The sequence below is a fragment of the Haliaeetus albicilla genome, chromosome 11 (assembly GCF_947461875.1).
Source record: "Haliaeetus albicilla chromosome 11, bHalAlb1.1, whole genome shotgun sequence".
Lineage (NCBI taxonomy): Eukaryota > Metazoa > Chordata > Aves > Accipitriformes > Accipitridae > Haliaeetus > Haliaeetus albicilla.
Genome location: NC_091493.1, coordinates 28,139,812 through 28,160,569, shown reverse-complemented (window position 1 = coordinate 28,160,569; position 20,758 = coordinate 28,139,812). Strand labels below are relative to the sequence as shown.

At 39.4% G+C, this 20,758-nt stretch overlaps 1 protein-coding gene across 1 annotated transcript in view; it reads right to left on the bottom strand.

The window, feature by feature from the left end:
- Positions 1-15,090, bottom strand: part of CFAP58 (cilia and flagella associated protein 58) — a 60,220-nt gene extending 45,130 nt beyond the window's left edge. Inside the window, exons 1-6 of the mRNA XM_069796926.1 lie at positions 15,029-15,090; positions 13,565-13,846; positions 8,356-8,504; positions 6,450-6,606; positions 4,180-4,374; positions 1,820-1,957 (exon numbers count right to left, since the gene is read on the bottom strand). Of these exons, the coding sequence (XP_069653027.1) occupies positions 1,820-1,957; positions 4,180-4,374; positions 6,450-6,606; positions 8,356-8,504; positions 13,565-13,846; positions 15,029-15,037 (930 nt within the window). The 5' untranslated portion in view covers positions 15,038-15,090. The remainder of the gene's footprint in view (positions 1-1,819; positions 1,958-4,179; positions 4,375-6,449; positions 6,607-8,355; positions 8,505-13,564; positions 13,847-15,028) is intronic.
- Between the last annotated feature and the right edge of the window lie 5,668 nt (positions 15,091-20,758).

The following is a 20,758-nucleotide window of genomic DNA, read 5'->3' as shown; positions in this document are numbered from 1 at the left end:
CCCTAATAGCAGGTATCTATTATCCCCATCTCTTTTATAACCTATGGCTTTAAAGAAAAAGCAAAATGTAGAGTTCATCTCATTTGTTATACAAGCAGAGGAGAAAATAATCAATCAAAACACTGCATAACTGGTTACTAGGAAACACAACCAATAATCACAACAGAAATTAGTCTATTTCTTTTTAAGAAGTAAATATAACTTCCTCATATAATTCAGTACCACAGTTAGGTTTTACGGCCATCACAGACTACAGTGTTCCACTTACAGCTCAGATACAGATTCTGTGAGATGGTGAATCCTGCTATGTGAGTATCCTCTGGGAGGATGTGAATCTCCTCAATTCTTACTGACAACCTTCAGGAGATTTATGAGTACTTTCACAGTTTGGGTTGCCCAATGTCGTAGTGGAGGCACTCAGAACACTGCAGGATGAAACTGCAAGCACAGGGCCCACAAGAAGGCCATCTCAAATCATGACTGGGGAGCTTAGAAACTTTAGCAATAGGCTTAATTACTAAGCGGGCAGTATCTTCTACTTTTTTGTTCCCAGAAGTCCGTGTGCATGACTCTACAAGTTCCATCAACTTTTCTTGAAGTTAGGATAAGATCATAGAATCAAAATCCTCCTTTCAACACTCTAGAGCCCCAAATGTAAGTCACATTTGAACACATTGTAAAGTTTCTAAAAATGATGGTGTTGCTAGAAGTAATGATAAAACCAGATAACCTGGAAAAGACAGTAATTTTTTTTTCAAATAGGTAAGAAAAAGATCCTCCAGTTTGCCTAACAAAATATACCAGAAAATTAGCTCCTACCATACAGTGCATTAAGGATCCAAATCAGAATTATCTGTGCTATATTAGTTGTGAACTGAGCTTTTAATCTGTGAGTAGTTAGTTTTAATCATTCTGACTAACAGTTCCCTTTTTTTTTTTTTTTAAAAAATGCTCTCTATTGGCAAACAACATTTTTATTTAGGTGAGTTGGTTATACTTGACTAAACTTTGAGAAGATAATGATTTTCTACCTGAATTTTCTAATGTTTAGTGTCTTATCCCCAATGATGATACAAATGCAAGATATGGTAGACAGAGTAATAACATCTAACACTTATAAATTACCCTTTATCACAAATGCTCTCAAAGTACCCTAAAAAGCATATGCAGAAATCATTTACTCCTTCCCCAACTGAAACTCACCAGCTTCTGAGTGGTACAAAACAACTGTTAAACAATGTAAAGTCAGGCAAGAAAACCCTTTAAGTCAAAAAGTAAACACCATCTTGGTTACTTATAATTAACTTCCCCAGCTGACGCTGTGAGGGGGAAATTTTAGTGTTGGAAGCAACTCCTTTCAGTGGAAGCTATCCAGGACACTATCGTTATAATTTATTAACATTTTTCAATGGCTTTTGGCAACATTCAGTTTATGTTAATCACTGTAAGAAAGTAAGTTGTTGCTCTTATCTGAAGACCTCACAATCGAAAAAAGACCTTATGCTTGTCAAAAGTACCATGCATCCTTCATCAACACGTGTTGAGCATTTTGCTTTATGTGTTTTATGAAACACAGCTCCTCCAGCAGGACAGGTGCTACACTGTCAGGTGACAGGGTTAGAGACTGCACCATGGTACTGCCACAGAAAGAATGACATCCAGTGACAGCCAGATCTATTCCTAAAAACTCCTCAGATTTCCTCCAAAACTGCCCATAGGGAACTATCAGTTCAAGAACTGAGGTCATACCTGTCCCAAGTGGTAAGACTGCCGTCAGAGTGATATGGCTGATAAGATGCATGCATCTTCTGGTACTTACTTTCAGTTCCGCTGTCTTCTGCTGGATGTCCTGCATCACCTCTTCAAACATCACACTGTGCTGCTCGCTCTCTTGCATGAGCTTATTATTTCTCATCTGACATTGCTCAAGTTCCTTACCAGCTCTTTCATTCAAGATCTGTTAGATTAAAGAACAATCCTATTAATTCTTTTTAATCTCATTACGATTTCTACATATACATGAAGACAGAGCCTTCCATCTCCCCAGGAGATAAAAGCTGCTACAGATTGTTGTCTGGTTAAAAAACACTCTTCATTGCTGATGAAATTACTAATGTGAAATATGATACATGTTCATATTGACTAGTGGAAATTATAATTTCTAATGAATAACACAGTGTCATTTTTTTTCTGGGAGCTTAGCAGGTCTCTCTTGCAGGTGGTAGATAAATATTTTACTTCTTGTTAGGCATTTGGCAAGCATCACATAACACAACTTGCTACTTATAATTACTGAAAATGAATATGAGATTCAAATTACTTCAATCAGCATAGGGCAGGGGAGCTCTGTTTCTTAGCAAGCAAATCCTACATTAATATGCTGATAACATCTCTCTGGGCACATGGTTTGCTGAGACCAGGACACAAACCATTTTCCTCTCTAATATGTCTTCAGTCAAAAGCCTGGAACAGCAGTTTCATGGTTTCTATGGAGAACATATACCTCAATACTGGAGCTGCCAGTCTTTTCTTCTGCTTGATGGGACTTCCCCTAACAGATATTACTCCATAAGTGAGGAAAGCACAACCACCGTATTTTTCACTTCAAGCATTAATGTGTGATAAACTGATGAAGTCAGTATGTACTATGCCCTTAACAAACATTGAAGGAAGAGAAGCAGAATCTCCCTCTTCTGAATGCATGCAGAAGCAAAGACAACGTGAAAACAAGGAATACTGTTTCTTGTGTTGCAAATGTCAGGATAACACTGTGTTTCAGGTGATTCTTTATTGAGACTTGGACATGGGTGGGATGAAGCCTATAGTAGCTGAAAGCACTGTCATGCAAGCAAGGATATTTTATTAGAAATTTCAGTGGAATAAGAGCCGGCATAACAGCCAACTACAATTCAGTTGAGAAACAATAACCCAATGACATTGCAATAGCTGAGACACCTTCTCTTGCAGATGTCTACCCTGACTTTTGCACAGTTAGACAGCTGGTGTTTTGGACAGATTTTTTGCAAAAGACAATGCAGGGTCTCCACAGACACCTTCAAGCCAGCACAGGCAACAAAGCCAGTGCAGTAGTCTGGTTCATTAGCCTAGGCACAGCACTTTATGTGAACTATTGGTTTCCAGGGTAGTTTGGACAATTGAACGCCCCTAAAATCTGCACTTAGAAAGGTTGAAAGGAACTATAGAAAGGAGGACAAAGAATGGAACAGAACCAGGAATTGTAGATATCCTATTTAAAAACAATGTGATTGTCCTGGCATATCATGGAGCTGCCCTCAAAAGCTGCATCAAATCAGTGATATTCAAAGAAATAATCAAGTCTTCTCTGTATCTCTTTATGTGAAGTATTTTACTAAGACTCTATGTTGACAAAAAATTGTCACAGACCTCTACCTTCACAAATTCAGGGACCTGAAGGGAAGAAAAAGCCATAAAAGTCATAAATTTACAAGATACACACAACTCTCAGAGAAGTTTCCCTTGAGGTAGGACTGTTTTACAGTGATGAGATCTCCCCTGCCATTTACTGAAATTGCTTCTCTGAGAGTTTCTCAAAGTCAGGGGAAATGGACTGAAAACCTGAAAATTCAAACACTCACAGAACACTATGTTAGGACATTTCCACATAAAGTTTTTAGAAACAGAATGGGGAAAATCAATCAAAAAGGTTTATGAAGACAGTTCTCTGCTCCTTCACAGAAACTCTTCCACAAGCTTGAGAGATAGAAAAAATTATTGTGACAGAGAAGAAAGAAGGGTCGGAGGTAAAATGACTTTACCAATGCCACTACAGTCAATCAGTGGCAAAACTGGCAATATACGTCAGAAGTCCCACCCGGCAGTCTCCTGTTACTGTCATTAGATCATCCATGCTCTTCACAGACTTTGTCTCATTTGCTGTGATTTTTTCAAGATGATCTCTAACAATATCATTGTGATCCACTACCGATTTCTATGAAGAAATCTCTCTGAAATCTGCCAACAAGCTTTAAAGATTTACTTATTAGTAAAGTAATATTTATATAAAAATAAATATTTATTAACATTTATTGACTTAAAATAATCACCCTCCCTCTCCCTTCAGGAAAACCCATTTTCTTCTTATTTTGACATCCGACCCTAACCTTAGACCTGATGAATACAGTGGGCCATGTACCCTACCTTCTGCTCTTTTAGATGCTGTTCCATTTTCAGTTGTTCTTCTTTGTTCCTCTGAATATATTGCTGTAAATTCTTGATCTCAGCTTGCTTGTTACCCATTTCAGCTAGAAGATTTTTCAGCTCCTTCTCCATTTTTTCCTTCTTTCGAGCCTCTCGTGATGCCTCATTCTGATGCAGCTGGATTTCTTGCTGAAGCTATAATAATAAAGACAAAGGTTTTAAGTTCTGCTGCCTTTTATTCAGGAAAACAAGGCCTCTCACCTCTCCTTCCACTATACTTGATTTTAAAAACAGCTTCTATACTACTGTACCCACTACTACATGCAATATGCCAGATCTTCTCAGAAGTAAATGTGTTCTCTAACAGTTGAACAAAAAATCCTGCATGAGGGAACCTATTTACTGATGACAAGAATTTGTTAAGCAACAGTCATTTCACCCACGCAGAAAGGTCTGATACAGTTCAGACATAAAAGCATTGCTCTGGAGGTGCAGTGGCACAAATGTATTTTCAGTTGTAAGTTACCTGTAAAGTGGTACTTTCTGAATGCAGCATTAAAACTAATTAGGGCTTGATGTTGTATTGGAAGGATTTTTATTTTGATTTTTCTATCTCACCAGCAGAAACACTTATTACACTGATATTAAAGGAAAGAGAGAGATATCAGACCAATGTTCATTTTCACAACTGCTCTCAATCTTTCTGCTCTCAAAGTTCCTCTGTGGGAACTTTGAAAGAGGAGCTTTCTCTCATGTTTAATAGACTGTCTTGTGACTTCTGCTTTCTCCCCACCCCAAAATGTGATGGAGCAGAATCAGCAGAGAGGAGACACAGGGGGCTGATCCACATGGAAATACTCAGTTCAGCCAGAGACTGGCAATTGAAAGATGTTCTTTGCTGAAAGATTCCTCTCCCTCTGAGCCCACAGATGAAAAGTTGCCAGAACTGACAGGGTCTTCAAGAGGATCTTCAAAAAGACATTGTCATTTAAGCAGTCTGAAGTGGAGAATAATTTCATACTGGGAGAATGGGAGGTGGTTACAAACGCTGTAACAATCCCATAAATTTAAGGGCTGATGAAGTGAGTATCAGAAGATTAAGGCTGGCAAGATTCACTAAGTTTTGACGGGAGTTTCAATCCTCTCTCTTTTCTCCCATGCCCACAATGCTGTCAGAAAAGCAAAGATTTATATTCTCTTATAATACATTCCCATCCATCTGCTTTAGAAACAGAAATGTGTTCTGTGCATGAAACTTAGGCTGGTCATTATTTTCCTATTTGTGATTAATACAAAACTGTAAGCAAAATGCTGCTTCTATCTCTTCTCTGTTCTTTAAGTGTTCTTTTCTGCTTTTCCTTTCTCCTGTTGTCTTGCTCCAGCCCCTATCTACATTCTGCTTTAAATTCTCTTATGCCTCATTATTATGTTTTTATATTTTGATGTATCAGAGTTCTGTATTCCATCTTCCATTATTTTCTACTTTCTCTCCATTCAGTGGGTATCCTATTGATGCTCAGTCTTCTGTATCTCTAGCTGCTATACACATTTAAAGGAAGCTATACATATTGATCAGTAAAGAAGAGCTGTCTACTCAAGATGGTCAGAAAAACAGAACCTAACTTAAAGAGGAGACAAAAAAGTAAAGCTGAGATGGAATATGACTGCTCTCTACAGACATTGGTGAGGTGAAAAATTATTTAAGCTCAAAAACAGCAGGCAGGAATCCATGTGAAGAAGAAAGTAGGAGGTCTCTAACCATTAGAAAAGTTAGGTTCTGGAAAAGCTTCCCATAAGTAGGGGAGAAAATAGCCTAATTCTCTTTTATGTCAGAATTTGGTACATTCTTAAAAATGATGGTATGGCATCATATGACAACCACAGCCAACAGCAAGAGACCTAGGACCTCCATTCCAGGTCTATATTTTAAGTGGTTCTTTGGAGGCATAAGGATTTACAATGCAGAAAAAAACCCACACGTCCAGTATGAGAGATAACTATGACTCAGGCAAAGGAACCTTGGCCTCATTCAGGGTATTGGGAAGCTATGCAAGCAGCTAGTACATGACAATACACTTTGCAAAGGACATAGCCTAGAAGTAGAGAAAAATATAAAAATCATTCACAACAGACTCCTTTCTGAGCACTCCTGAAAATGTTTGAGATGTGAAAGAACAGGTAGTAGCATACTAGTCAATGGAGATCATTTGCAAGAGTGGAGAATGGTTCAGGACAAAGCCTCAAATCACCACCTGGTGATCTGTACAGACCTGCAAAATGGTTTGATCTGCCTCATTTTTTGCCCTCTCTGTATCCTGCTGCTGCTCTGTGGCTTGAGTTAGACTTTGACGTAACTTCACGACCTCTGACAATAGTTGGTCTCGCTCCTTTGTTATGTCTTCTTTAAGTTTTAGCAAATCCCGGATACTGGAAGCAAGGAAATAATAGTCAAGCAGTGTCACAGGCCATTTCTGTACTTCCTTCTACGCCAGAGCAAGATCTTTTGTGAGAAACAGGAGTTTGAAAGTAATTTGTTTCATTTTAAACTCCTCTTGGAATAAGGCTCTGCTGGTCAATTGAATTATATGCTCTACCTACTGTGATTCTAGTCACTGTCAACATAGGCAGCTTTAAAAGCTAACCTAGTCCAATAAATCACTCTTTCTTGTTTTATCACACCCTCATGGGTCTGAATAAACCTTCAGTTTCCCAAAAAGGTAACAGGGAACAAAATTCCTTCCTCTCCACCCATTCCAAAATTACTCAGGGACCAAAAATGTTACATTGTTGTAACCAGTCTCTCTGCAGCTTACCTGACTGGGCACCTAGCTAGGTTATGCCTTACAGTCACCTAATAGAAGAATAAAACAGACTCCCTGTTTGGACACATTTACAATCTGAAAGAAAAGTCCAAGCAGTGTGGGTTCAAGCTCAACCTTAAAAAACAGCCTTACAGTTTTAAAAGACTATAAGGACTTGTCTAGTCCCATGGCCTTGTCACTGGATAGAGTAAGCATGGAACTGGAGGGCAATACAGAAGGAACTTTAAGGAGAAATTTTAAGTAAGCAGGTCTCAGCAGCCTGGGCAGCAGCTGGAAACAGCAGGAGTGAGGTCTTGGCAAGGTAACAGCTCCTGGCTCTTGCAGGAAAATGGAAAAAGCAGCCACGGAGAGCTGCCTTTAGGGAGAGTTATACTAGGGAAGGCTTAATGACCAAGCTTTTAGATCCAAGGAAACCTGTTACACAAGTCCAGACCATTTCAGGGACAGAAGGTGAAGGAGTGGATTTCTCATGCATCCAGGTGGTTTATGTGCTGGCACATTCCTTGAAGGGGAAATATTTGAGCACACTAAAGGCCTTGCTCACAGACACAAGTCTTGTTTATGCAGCCTGGATACACAGTGCATGGGGATAAGATAAATAAATACCTTACACTGTGTGAAATTTTCAAGCCAGAACCAGCTGGGTCAACCATCAGCAGTCTTGATAGAAAGTGCACAGGTCATAGGGACAATATACTTAATCTTATCTTTGAGTTTATACTTAATCTTACAGCATAAGCACTGTCTGAGGACCTGATACTACAAACACTAGCTTTTGGAGGGCTTTTGAGGATCATTATTATTTGCACAGTGTAGCAGCTAGAGGGTCCACCTGAGACTAGGTCCCTCTATGCATAAGTATTCAGAAAAAAAACCCCATAGTCTTGAAAATGCATAAATATAAAATGCAAACAAGAATACAGACAGTGATAATGCCTTATAACAAAGCTGGGAACAGAAGCGAAATCATGTCTCCTGCTTCCTTGACTTACTCACTTGACCTTGCTGCCATCACATGTAAAAATATTGACAGGATCCTATTCTCAAAGACAGAGTATGTTGAAATGCTAGTCAGATAAAACAATACGACAGATACTGAGGAAGTGCGTAATACCGATTTTTATTTGATCTCTCAGCTTAAGCCAATGCTGAATGAACTCACTCAGAGCCTGATTCTGTACTTGCTCACTGCATAAACACATAGACTAATAAATGTGCACTCATGAGAAAAGCAAAAGGTAGAAAAGACCTCTCCTTCTGTTTTCCAGTGTCTTTGTACTGTCTAAACGGCTAAACAAGGTATAGAATGATAAAAAATGAGATCAGGCTTTTCCCCTCCCTGGGGAAACCTTACTTGTACTCCTGTCCCAGGGATGGTCCAGATCCTTGCTCCAGTAAATTAGTTAGGCGTGCAGTTTCCTCTTGCAGTGAATTTATTGTTTCCTTCGCTTTCTGTTCCTTTTCATAGGCTGTATCCACCATTTTCCAGGCCTTTTCAATCTCCTAGGAACAAAATGGAAAACAATTACATAAATTAAATTGGGTTTAAAATGAACAACAAATTAAAATTTCATTGTCTTGCATTTTGGTTAATTAAGAAAATAGAATTTCATGCCTTTTCATGCTTAGATTCACAACAGTTTTCCTCACCAGTTGTCTTTTCTTTTGGACAAGGGTATAGCAAACATTTTGAGCCATTCAGGCTATTTCAATTTATACCACAAAAGCTCTAAGACACATCGATCCTAACATTATCAAATCTCACTCTATGAGGTTTTGGTCATCTGAGTCCCACTAATATCTAAAAATTTACTGAAAATTCAGTGCCCACAAAGGTACCATCTACTTAAATAGCTCACTTATGTCTGTAAAAATCTTATTAGCTGTTATGACAATGAACATCCAATTTGATTTGGATGAGAAAAAGATGTTACTCTGCGCTTATCTCCCTCTTTGTTCATTTTAATCTGTGAGCACCTAGTGTATTTTGATTTTAACTACATATTTAGACAAGCCACAATTCTCATGCCAAATTTCAGCACATGGAATTACTTGAATGACAGACTCGCGTGCCTCTCAAGCTCGGGGTTTGATATCCATAAACAGGATAGGGGAGGAGGGTTCACTTGATTTTTTAACTTCCTCTGCATCTCTCTTCCTTGAATCAGATCCTTAAAAATAATACAGCAGACTTATTCCTTGCCAGGTTCAAACCAAGCTCCTACCAGTTCTGGAATCCTGTGCTAAAAAATGCATAAATTCAGAAAGCAACTGGACTGGAAGAAAAGTTCCCAAAGACTCAGTAAATAATGAAGACACTACTTCTGACACTAGAAGTCCCTGAGCTGCAAATCACAGCATGATGTCCTCTCTCTCATGCTCTTTTCTCAGCTGGCTCATGGCGGAATTCTGGGCTTGATGGACTCATACAGATTTAGACTCCAAGTGTGGCTGTGCAGCTCTACATTAGCTCTAGGGTCTCCCTAAGCAGAGCCAGACAGAAGTATCATTACATCAAGCCGTAACGTCCCTTTCAACTCCTACTTGCATCATATGAAAATGAGGCAGGGGAAAAAAAAAAATTAAAAACACCTTCACAATGAAGAATATAAAATAATTTAATTTATATCAAATTGTTTACAGCAGGTCTTTGCTGAAATTAATATCTCTGGTTCTATAAAAACCATTTAACTTTAAACTCAAAATGATGACACCTATATTATGGTATATTGTTAATATATTTATTGAACTCTTTTAAACCAAATAAATGTAGTACTTAGCTGTTTACTGCCTAAATTAAAAATTCAAGATATTGAACTAGCAGAAGTAGCAAGCTACCAGAATTTGCTGAAAAGATAACACAAAATATAACATCTGTAGCCTCTTCAAACTGGAGAGGGAATACATTTTCATTTTATTTATTCAACTAGTTCAGCATATCCAAATTTGAGAAACCATCTGGAATTTAAAGATCAGGAATGTTTGCTCTTCTTTTTTTTTTTTTTCCAACCTATTAATAAAGAGTTAAACAGTAGGCTTTACTTGTTCAGAAATTCTAAAGGAGATTATAGTCAATTAAATTCACTACCTACAAACAGTATTTTCATTACTTAATAAATTACTTAGTTCAAAATTTAGTTTGAAAAATGTGCTTTTCACTTACATATCAAGCATATTTAGATAGTTTTAAATATTAAAGTCAATTTTTACATTTTATGCATTCTGAGTTCTAATTTCCATTCAAATGCAGGAATGATCACACATAAAGTATTAAGTATCATCTAGTAAATAATAAATTTTTCATTCATTATTATCTTACATAAAAATGTTCAATTATGAAATTTAAGTAAATGCACAGTAGGCTGAAATAATGGCATGAAGACATAGTGTATCATCTTGACTGGCAGAAAAGCATAAAATATAGCTGTAAATAAACATGTTTCAGATCTGCCAACCAATAAGAGGTAACCAACCTTTCTCTAAAAAAATGCAACTGGAAAATAAGATTAAAGCTGATTACTTAAATCAAAGCTTCCTGCTGGCTGATTAGACTGTGATTAAAATTGGTGAATTAAATCTTTATGATTGGAGTTTTGGCAGATAGAACTGGTGAATAAAATCAATATGCTCTCTGAGAGGTCTTACTGGCTTCAGTGAGTATTTTGTTCTTTTGAGTATTCACAAAATAATCCCCTGTAGTCAATGAGGCCATTCAGATAAGAAGTGATTTCAGGTCACCCTAAGCTGTGGGTTTTTAACTTTATCCTGCTTTTGATGTGTAAAAACAATTGTATTGAATCTGTATGGATAAAACCCATTTTTATCAATAAAGGTAGCAGGGGCAGATGATGGCCCCATTAATAAGCAAAATCTAAACAAGAATTTGCCACAGACTTCAGCATCAGCAAAACTGGGCTTCATTGTAGTTGTTTCTTGGTTGTGTCTTTTACTTTGAATCGTGGATCAACAGATTGCTTCCTTTAACTTCAAAAGTAAAGAGGAGGAAATGTTTGATGGTGGAAGCCTTAACTGAAAAAATATTCACATTATTACTCAGTGGAGAGGGGAACTGAAAGAATGCAGTGCATCAGTATCACTAGGTAATTGCAGTACATGGTTAGATAGGTAGCATGCATTGCAGTCTGTTGTATAATTAAAGATAGAAGTACACTGGATGTTTGCACTTAGAATAATTCAAAAATTTTTGGAGAAGTACTGGAACTCGGGAAATTGTGAAGCAGAATTCATAAAGTGTGACTGCCTTACTTTATTTTCATTAAATACCCCAAAAGATCACATCAGTTTCACTGCTTGGAAACTGAGAATTACTGAAATGCTTTCTTAGTGTATTGGATTGATACCCCCAGAAATTGAAAACTCGGTAATTCCAAGTAGGGCAGTACAAGCTCCTATAAATTCCCCTTCTAGCATTCTTCCAGTGCAGCCTTGTGGATCAGTATCCCTGTCAATGAAAAAGAGAATTGTGTTGCCTTCATGATCAGCTTGGCCCTTTGCTCCTTTGATATGACTGTAAACAGCAGACTATTACATCCAGTTTATTAAAACTACAACACAGAGCACTGAACAACCATCAGACGTTTAACAGCTATTGATTATTACTGACCTGGGTCCTACCAGCCACTCATCTGTGTAGTTAACCCCTGCCCCTAAACAAATCCTACTGATCACAACCAGGCTTCACATGGAGAAAAATTTTGCTCTTGCAACTTTTATTTGTATGTGAAACAATGACCTAGAAGAGGAAGGCTGTACACCTGTTACCCTGATGACCCATCAAGTCACTAAGATTTAGGGCCTTAATTTGAAGCAACTATACCATTTTTCAAGAACAGTCCCACTAGGATCCTCTTATCTTTTATAAATAATGAAAGAGTGGAGCAGATTGTTTGTTTAATTTAGTGCTGAAGAATACATTCTTTGCTATTTTAGCACTTGAACTTTCCTCAACACTTGCCTTGGGCACTTCTGAAACACAGTTTTTGAATGTTAGTAAAATTGTAGTGAAATGCTACAACCATAATTGAACTTCCCTTCAGAAAGGAGAGTAACATGAAATATGAAGGGTATACCAAACAAAACCCCAAAACATGACATGAACATTTTAAACAATATTCAAATCATTCCTGAACATTTAAAGGAAAGACTAATTCTCATAACCAAACTGAAAAAGTATCAGTGCTGTTTACTTGGCCCACAGCACACCACTAGAAATGAAATGTCACATGTTGTGCATTGCACATCATTTCTAATAGGATCATATTGTCAAGCAGCTTTTTCACTACAAAATCTCTTAGCTGGTTCAATAGTAGGTGGTATTGTTAAGCCATACCTTGCCTGAGCTTCAAATTAGCTGCTGAAATTGGAAAGGGTCTTATTTTTCCTACTCTTCTGCTCCTCAGTTTTATGACATTACTAAGACAATGTCTTCTCAGCTTGGGAACATCTTTAAGGATTGCCTCTGCTACTGTACACACTCAGAGTATTGCCATGTAATAGCAGAAAGAAAATTATAAGAATCATCACAGTTCCTGACACCCACCTACCAGGTTTTGATTAGCAGCAGTGAAAATCAAGAAGATCTTATACACAGTTTTCCTCCTCCTTGAGGATACTTTGAGCAGTACCATGGACTTGCAAGCTGCAGCCATAGGATGACAGCATTGCTATTTATATTTATTCTGAGTGTATTTTCTTCATAATTCTAAGGACAAGAAACTTCATTTCAAAGAACTTCTATTTCTGTAATGTTCATAGATCGCTCTGGACTGTTATACTGAATTTACTTTATTGGAACAAAACACTTTATTGTAAGGCATGGAGGTTTCTCAACTAAATGCTAAATTAAAGCCTGTCTAGGTACCACAGCCTAAGTTTTTAAACCATCAGAAGGAAAAAAGTTCAAAATATAGTCTTCTGATCATTTGGCAGCTTTAGGTTTCTGGTAGTCAAACCTCACTGCAAAGCTAAAAACTTCAATTTGGGGGGGGGCAAGTCAAGCACTTTGATTTGACAGAGTGCAAATCAATAATAACAAAGAACACATCAGAGTAAATTGGCAAAATCACACTGAAATGCTATATAGGATTCCTTTTCAAAAACACCATGAAACATTTATTTATATGAGTTGATGACACTGCCCTGGTCTACAATCCATATTTCAGCAAGTAAGCAGATTTTTTTTATGTTCTGGCAATAGTTAACATCCAAGCAGTCCTTCAAAAATATTAATGAATCAAAAACTGTATATTAAGTTGAAAATGTGCTATTTTACAGAAGGAAATATTAAACTAAAACTATTAGTGAGTCTTTGAAAGCTGATGGAGTTGGTTTAGTGCAAATAAACACAGAATTTGACTGGGACCTATAAAAATATCAGGCTGAGGAAACAAAGCGATCGGTAGCAAAGCAGAGGTCAAAGAACTGGAGATGCCAGCTCTGGCTAGTTCTCTACATAAAATAAAGTATTCTTGTAGATGCTTTTCTTATTACCATGTTTTTCATTAGCAATTTCAGATCATATTTAATGCAATTCCAAACTTTACCGTCTTCATTGATGCTATAGTTCCCCGATCATCTTTAGAGAGCTTTGTGAGAGCAGCTACTTTAGATGAATTCACCACAAGCTCAGCATTCAGCTCCCTGCATTTCTCCATGAGGCGCTTTTCATTTTCATGAGATTTCTTCATAACAGCATGGAGCTTCTCATATTCTCTTCGGAATTTTTCCAGAGTTTTATCTCCCTTAAGTAGATTGATGACTTCTTGGAAGTCTTTTTCCAATGCTTCAAATGCACTTTCTTCTAGATATGGTTTGCCAGACTTTTCCTGAATGAAATTAGATAGATAATCAACAAACAGGAGGAATTCAACATCTCACTTATGACCCCAGAATATAAAAAAGCAATATACTGAGTGTGTAACAGCTATTAAGAAATCATGACAAAATTTTCTGAAATAACAGTTCTCTTGCTAGCATATGATATGGACATTGCAGGCTATTTTTCAAACAGGTCTCCCCCGATTTTACTGAAATAATTTGAGCTTTAACAGTCAGAGTTTCTGTAACTGAGTACTACTGAGCCAGAACTACTTTAAAGATAGGTCTATAAAATACCATCATTGCAATAGTGTTTAAATAATACATCAACTATTCAGGAAGCCCAGTATTTTAGGCTCAATTCTTCCCAGTTCTCTACACTCTAAAGTCTGATTAGTACTCACGATTTGAACATAAACAGTTTAAAGGCGAGAATTTTCAAAATTCTAAAAAAAAAAATAAATTCTGAGAGCAAAATGACACGGTTCATTGTTTTTGGAGAGGGGAGGATCTAAATTCATGCAACCTGGAAAACCTGACATTAAAAGGGTAAAAACAGACCTTTATGACTTGAAAGAAAGGTCAGGCTGCGCGATGCACCGAGGCAGAGGCACCGGCTCCAAATCCCCCCTCCTTGCCAAGGCTCTGATTTGGGGGGGGGGGGGTGTCTGTGTCAGAAACTTCAATGGGAAAACAGCAAAAGCAACCTGAATATTAAAACTCACACTCCTGTTGGCATGGAAGGGTGGTCTGCGTGGCATGGCCCAAGTTTGGTGCGTAGCCCCTTCAAACGCGCTCTGGTGCCCACAGCAACGAATTTGGGGTTCTTCTTATTTCATCCTCCTCTCCAGCATCAAACCCTCAGTTTTGATCTCATTTACGTTTGTGATCATAAGTAGAGTTAAAAGAAGAGCAGTAATGGCATACCTACGGGGGGGATCACACCCATGATCTTAAAAGTAACAGGTGTTCCTAAATGTTAAGTGTTCTTACTGCCTACGTACAAGCAGCCCAATTGCTCCTGCTTTCAACACAGGATCTAACTGAGCTCTGCTCGCAGGAGTAACTCGACACACAAAGACGGTGTACAGATACAGATGACACATCCATGATGTGGCTGGGCTTATTCTGAGGCACGGCATTCGTCCTGTCCGAAAAACAGGCGGGGAACGGAGGCGGGGGGGGCTTACCTCAGCCATGCTGCCGGCGGGCTGGGGGCGGCGGGGGTCGGGGTCGGGGGCGGGGCGGGGGCCGGGGCCGTGGCCGTGGCGGCCGGAGGCCGCGGCGACGCAGAGGCCGCCGCGCCGTATCGTAGCAACGGCGGCGGGCGGGGCCGGAGTGCGGCGGGCCGGGCCGGGCCGGGCCGGGCCGTTGGGGCTGCGGTGGCGGCCGGGTTTGGCTGCGTGTGGGCCGCGCCGCTGTGTGGGCCCGCGGCCCAGAGGCTACTCGAAGAGGCCCGTTGCGGCCCTGTACAAGGCCCTGGTCACCCAGCCCCACCCACCCCCCGTTCCCTTCGGCCTCGGGGTTTTCTTCCACAGCTGTCCATCTTGCTGTTGGAATTCAGCCGTCAGGGATTTTAATCAACGGCACGGAGGAGTGTTTCTCTGACACGAAGGGCCAGGAGCTGCTCGGTCAGCAGAGCAGCGAGGTGGAGCAGGAAGAGTCAAACGTCCCCTCAGGGCAGGGAGGGAGCCAGGGTGCTGTGGAAGGTGATAAAAGGGGATTTCTGCGGTTTGGGGGGCACAAATTACACTTGGAGCCTGGCTTCTGTCGTTTCATTGCACCTGGCTGTTCACGCTGGCTTGTCTGTGCGTGTCAATGGTTTTCTACACGCCGTGGTGTAGAACAAGGGAACGCAGGACAGTGGCTCCGCGCTGCTCAAGAATCGGCTGCTGCTGTTTGCTCCGCTCCCAGCCAACCCCTGAAATAGCTGGTTTTATCTCTGTGGGGTTACAAATTGTTTCATCTGATAGCTTTTTAGGGCAGGGAATGTATTGTACCACGTATACGCTCCCTAGCAGAATGGATGTTGATTATGACCTTAAAGTACCACTTGAAACTAATAATGACGATGGGAAACGTCTTCTCTTCCTGGTTTAATGAAGCCTGAATTGTAGCGCTTCATTTTACTGATTACATGGCAAAATAGGCAATTTCGAATGGATGCTTTCAAATGGTCTGATTTTACCATTAGAACTGGAGAATAATACACATTTTATAATGTATTCTCTATATGTATGACTTAATTTACAAAATATCCTACATGCTGAAACATAGTTTCAATCATTTCCAAGCAGACTTCTAAGAAAAAAAAATCTATTAATAAAGTTCCTTTTCTAAGTTTTGCACTCTTCTTTTCCCTCATTTTCTTTTGTACTGTTTCTTACATAATAAAATTACCAGGAAGATGATCATGATAAATTCCTTGATTCTAGGATTTCAGATTCTCAAGAGGACCAAACTCTTAGACCTTTAAAACAAAACAGCTGCACATGTAAATAAATATCAAAAGGTATGATTTTAATTTTGCTAGCAAAATACCGCTGGAGGAAGGGAATATTCTCAGAATTTAAAAAAAAAACAACACCCCCCCCCAAAAAAAACCACAAAAACACAATAAATCATATGATAAATAAATAAACCTTCAAATTTACCTCTTAAATATATAACCTTGTTATTTATTATACTCCTTCTTTTGGCTTTAACAACAAAACAGGAGTGGGAACTTATGAAGGGAGGTAGTTACCTTTGTGCTTTAGGTTCATGTTTGCGCTTGTGGGTAACAGCATAAATATATCCAAAAAATTATATCCATTTATTGAGGCATTCCCATGAGCTTCCTGATCTAGTTGAAGATGTCCCTGCTCATTGCAGGGGGGGTGGACCAGATGACCTTTAAAGGTCCCTTCCAACCCAAACCATTCTACGATTCTGTTCCATGTTTTTCAAACTCCTGGTGATTTGTGTCCTGTGAGAGCCTCTAAGGGTGACTGTACAGGCTGGTCTTCACAACAAATGCCATTTGAGCTAAATTCTTTCAAATTCAATGAGCCCACCATCATGGTAGCTGCACCTCTAACTGCAGTACAGATATAGTAGGGTGGCTGTCTTAGGAGTCCATGATAACTCATGCTGAAGCCCATTTTTGGTAAGTCAGCCACCATACCTTGAAACATCGCAACTCATAGCATATAGTTTTAAGTGCAACCAGGACACAAATCTGTCAAGACTCAAATGTTTACTTTGAATTAATTCTGCAGCAAACCTACAGAATGCCTCAACAGATTCATGACCGAGGATCTGGACTGACACTCAAGAGGACATCTGGGTTTCTAACCTTAGCAAGAATTTCCTGTAGCCTGGGACCAGCCACTTAAAATTCCCTGTGCTTTATATTCATCAGTAAAGTGGAAATAACCACATCTGCCATCCTGCAACAGTGTTGTGACTGTCATGGCTAAAAAGGATGCATTTGTGTCATAGAGTGAACCTCTAGACAAGGTGGAGCTCTTGAAGTGGGATCGCTTTTTAATGCTCCCTTTTAAGCTGAGCTCATGGTCCCAGCTCTGAGAAAACCTTTCTGCTAGTAAGAGCAAAAAACTCCCACAGCCACAGAAGACAACATAAATAAATAAATAACCTTAAATAAAAATAAATAAATCTCCATTAACAGCAGCAACAAGCCAGACTCAGAAAGTTTAGTTCATTGAAAAGATTGTTATTTATTTCCCTGAATATCTGACTTTGCTCAAGAGACACCTGTACTTTATGGTAAATAAGCAGAATCACCTGTTTCACCAGCTGCATAAGAGTTTCACATCAGTGGGGTGTATTTGTGTGTGTGCAGGAAGGGTTACTAGAGAAGAAATATTTGCTCACTGATTTATTTGAGGTCACAACCCTCAGGCAGTTAATTTAATGCATGTTTTAAACTGTAGTGGCATGAAAATGATAAGCCATCACTTCCTGAGTGCAAGGATTTATGGGCTACAGCAGAGATATAAATAAATAAAGTAAAATCTCATCATAACATCACCCAGGAGAATGTAAGCAATTTGGGGCAGGAACCATGACAGTAACATGTCTTCTGGAAAGTGTAAAATGACACTGGAAGGTAGCGATTAGAGGAATTGATAAAGGAAGGCTCGGGACGGGGGGGGGCTGTGAAATGTGTTTCCTTTCACACCACGCTGTTGTAAGGAAGAACATCACTAGGTGGCACTCCACCACCACAGAGGTTTGATAAACTGCACACCCTCCCCGCCCCAAACAATAGCTATTTTCAGCCCTGACAAGCTTTTTCTGGTTTAGAAACATGTTACACATATTAATTAACACATGAAGACGTAATGGTTGGGTGAACATGTGCTCATGGATGAGGTCCTGTATTTGCATATAATTTTGCTCAATTTACTCCGATAATATCATCAATGGGAGATTACCACTAAGGAAAGTAAAACTTGTCTAACAGTTTACTAATATTAAGATAGTATTTTATATATATATTACAAATATGTTACATAAATACTATTTATCTAGCTGCAAGTCTTGTAATTTCCCCAGCGATATGGAAATCCATCACAACCTCATGGCCTCAAACACTAATGATGCTACAGACACTGTCAGTGGGCTGACATCCTGGGATGCACCCTGGAAGCCAATTTGCCTTCTCAGAGTTACATCGGTTTTGCAGTATTAAAAGGAACAAGAGCTTGCTAAAAATACTTCTTTTTCTCCAGTGATAAGGAAACGCTATGCAGTCCTCAATTACTTAATTATCTAACTGATATTTTTACTATATTCTTTTAGAACGTCCTCTCCACCTGTTATTGTCAAACTAAATGATAGTTTTATAATGTGAACAGTTGTTGAGTTTAAATTGGATTGAGGCTTTCTACTTTGTTCATAAAGATCACACAACAGTTCTCAAACAGCAATAACCTTTGATCATGTTTGGCACTAGAGTAGAGCCAGTGATCTCAAGAGGAAGAAACATTATCATTTTCATAAAAAGTTAAGCTATGGAAATGTTTTGATTAACAGAGACACCCAAATAAAGAGCTCAGTTAGTTCTGAGACAGAAGCCAAAGCTGACAAGCGGTCTGTGTATAATGTACAATTACATGGTTTACATAAAAAATAAAATAGATTACAATTATGGAAAGCAACTAAAATTAAGTCAATAATCCTGGAACTAAGCTGAACTTGCCATTCCCCAGCGTGGCTTGAAACTGAGAACAGTTTTCTGTCCCAGTTTTTCCTCACAGTTCTGCAACTAGGATTATGATGGCCTGCCACACTTGCTAGAAAATTCCTCTCATCTACCTTTCCCCAAGCCAAACACAGGAATTCTCCAAGATTCCTGGAGGAAAGCAATGCCCTGTGGAGCCCCATCACCTTCGCTGCCCACTGCGGCCTCTTACCACCACAAGTATTATGGTTTATGCTACCAATCTGACCTACAGCTTTGGAAAGCGACATGGAGGGGATGCTTCCTCCTGTGTATTTGGAGGAACAGTCTGGTAGAAGTGACCCCCCTCCCATCCTGGCTGCCCAGCACCATTAATCCCTAGAGAGGCTCTGAAGGAAAGCCTACAAGGGAACAGAAACACACTTGGCCCTGCACAGCACCCAGGTTTCTTCAGTGGACAATTTCCATTACCTGTTTACCAGTTCTGATCCATGGTTGTCTTCCCAATCATGAACATTTGGGTGTATTTAAAAACGAGTTTCAAGTATGTCTAGAGTCATCATTTGTTCGTTAGCAGAAACAACTTCCCCTCATGCATTCCAACAGCCTTTCAGTTCCAGCAGCAGAATCCAGGCCCTAATCTCTGATTCCTGTTCCCCTCATATTTTATTCTTCAGCCTTTTAGTTCTCAACCACCAAATCTTTCCCTAGCTGAAAATTTGTCTGGCATCTTTCACTACTTGACATTTGAGTCCTCTGGGAGGCAGAGGCTATTAAAAAAAAAACCTTAATACCCAGGGAAGGCTATAGAAATCACAGAGATTTAAGATGTTTATAAGGTCAGGTATAAGGGGGTAGATGAGGACACCATATGGTGAGCTGTGAGGAGGTGACCCCATCTGCCTGCACATTTCCTTGCATGGTAGCTAGGAGGTGTGAAATATTCATGGGTGTAAGGGAGTCCCCCCACTCCTTTCTCCCCTTGGTCTGCTCATGCTCCTGCTCTGCTGGGTCAGGCTGACCTGTGCCTATTAAAAAACTGTCCTGCTGCAGTCTCCTTTAGGCTTACAGAATCTTTTGCAGTATAAAAGGTAGGGCCCCAGCAAGGCCTAGGACTCGAGCAAGGTAATCATTCCAGCTTTCTCTACATTAAGTGTTAGCTTGATCCCGCTGTGTGCTCCAGGTTGGCAGCCATCTCCTGTGCTCCTTGTGAAGGTGGCAGCTGGAAGCTGTACTAAAACCTGTTTCACTGCTGCCCACCCATGGCCTCTCTATCGCATCCCTATTCTCTCTTTGTAGATCTTGCAAGACGTTTTTTTTATTTACTGCTTGTACTAGTTTAAGGAAACATTGCTAGCTTTGTGATGGATTAGAAATACTAGTGGAAAGAATAAAATAATTCCTCGATCTTCTAACATGTCTGAAAGCAGCTGAGAAAGACACCTAGAATTTAACTCTCAGCCCAAATCTTGCTCTTGTCCTGCTCCTGCTGATGGGATCTTAGAGTCCATTTTAGGAATAATATTATTATATCTAATTTCTGCTGCAGTAGCAGCCATGTCACAGAGCCAGGTTATGTCCCAGCGTGCGAGGAACTGTGGTACTGTTACTCCACTGCTCACAGCTTTAGGTCCTGCCCAACATCTGAGTAAGGTTAGCAGAGCTTGGCTCATTATCAAATAAATTACTACCTTTAGCAAGATAATGATCTTAAGCCTTCTGCAGTGCA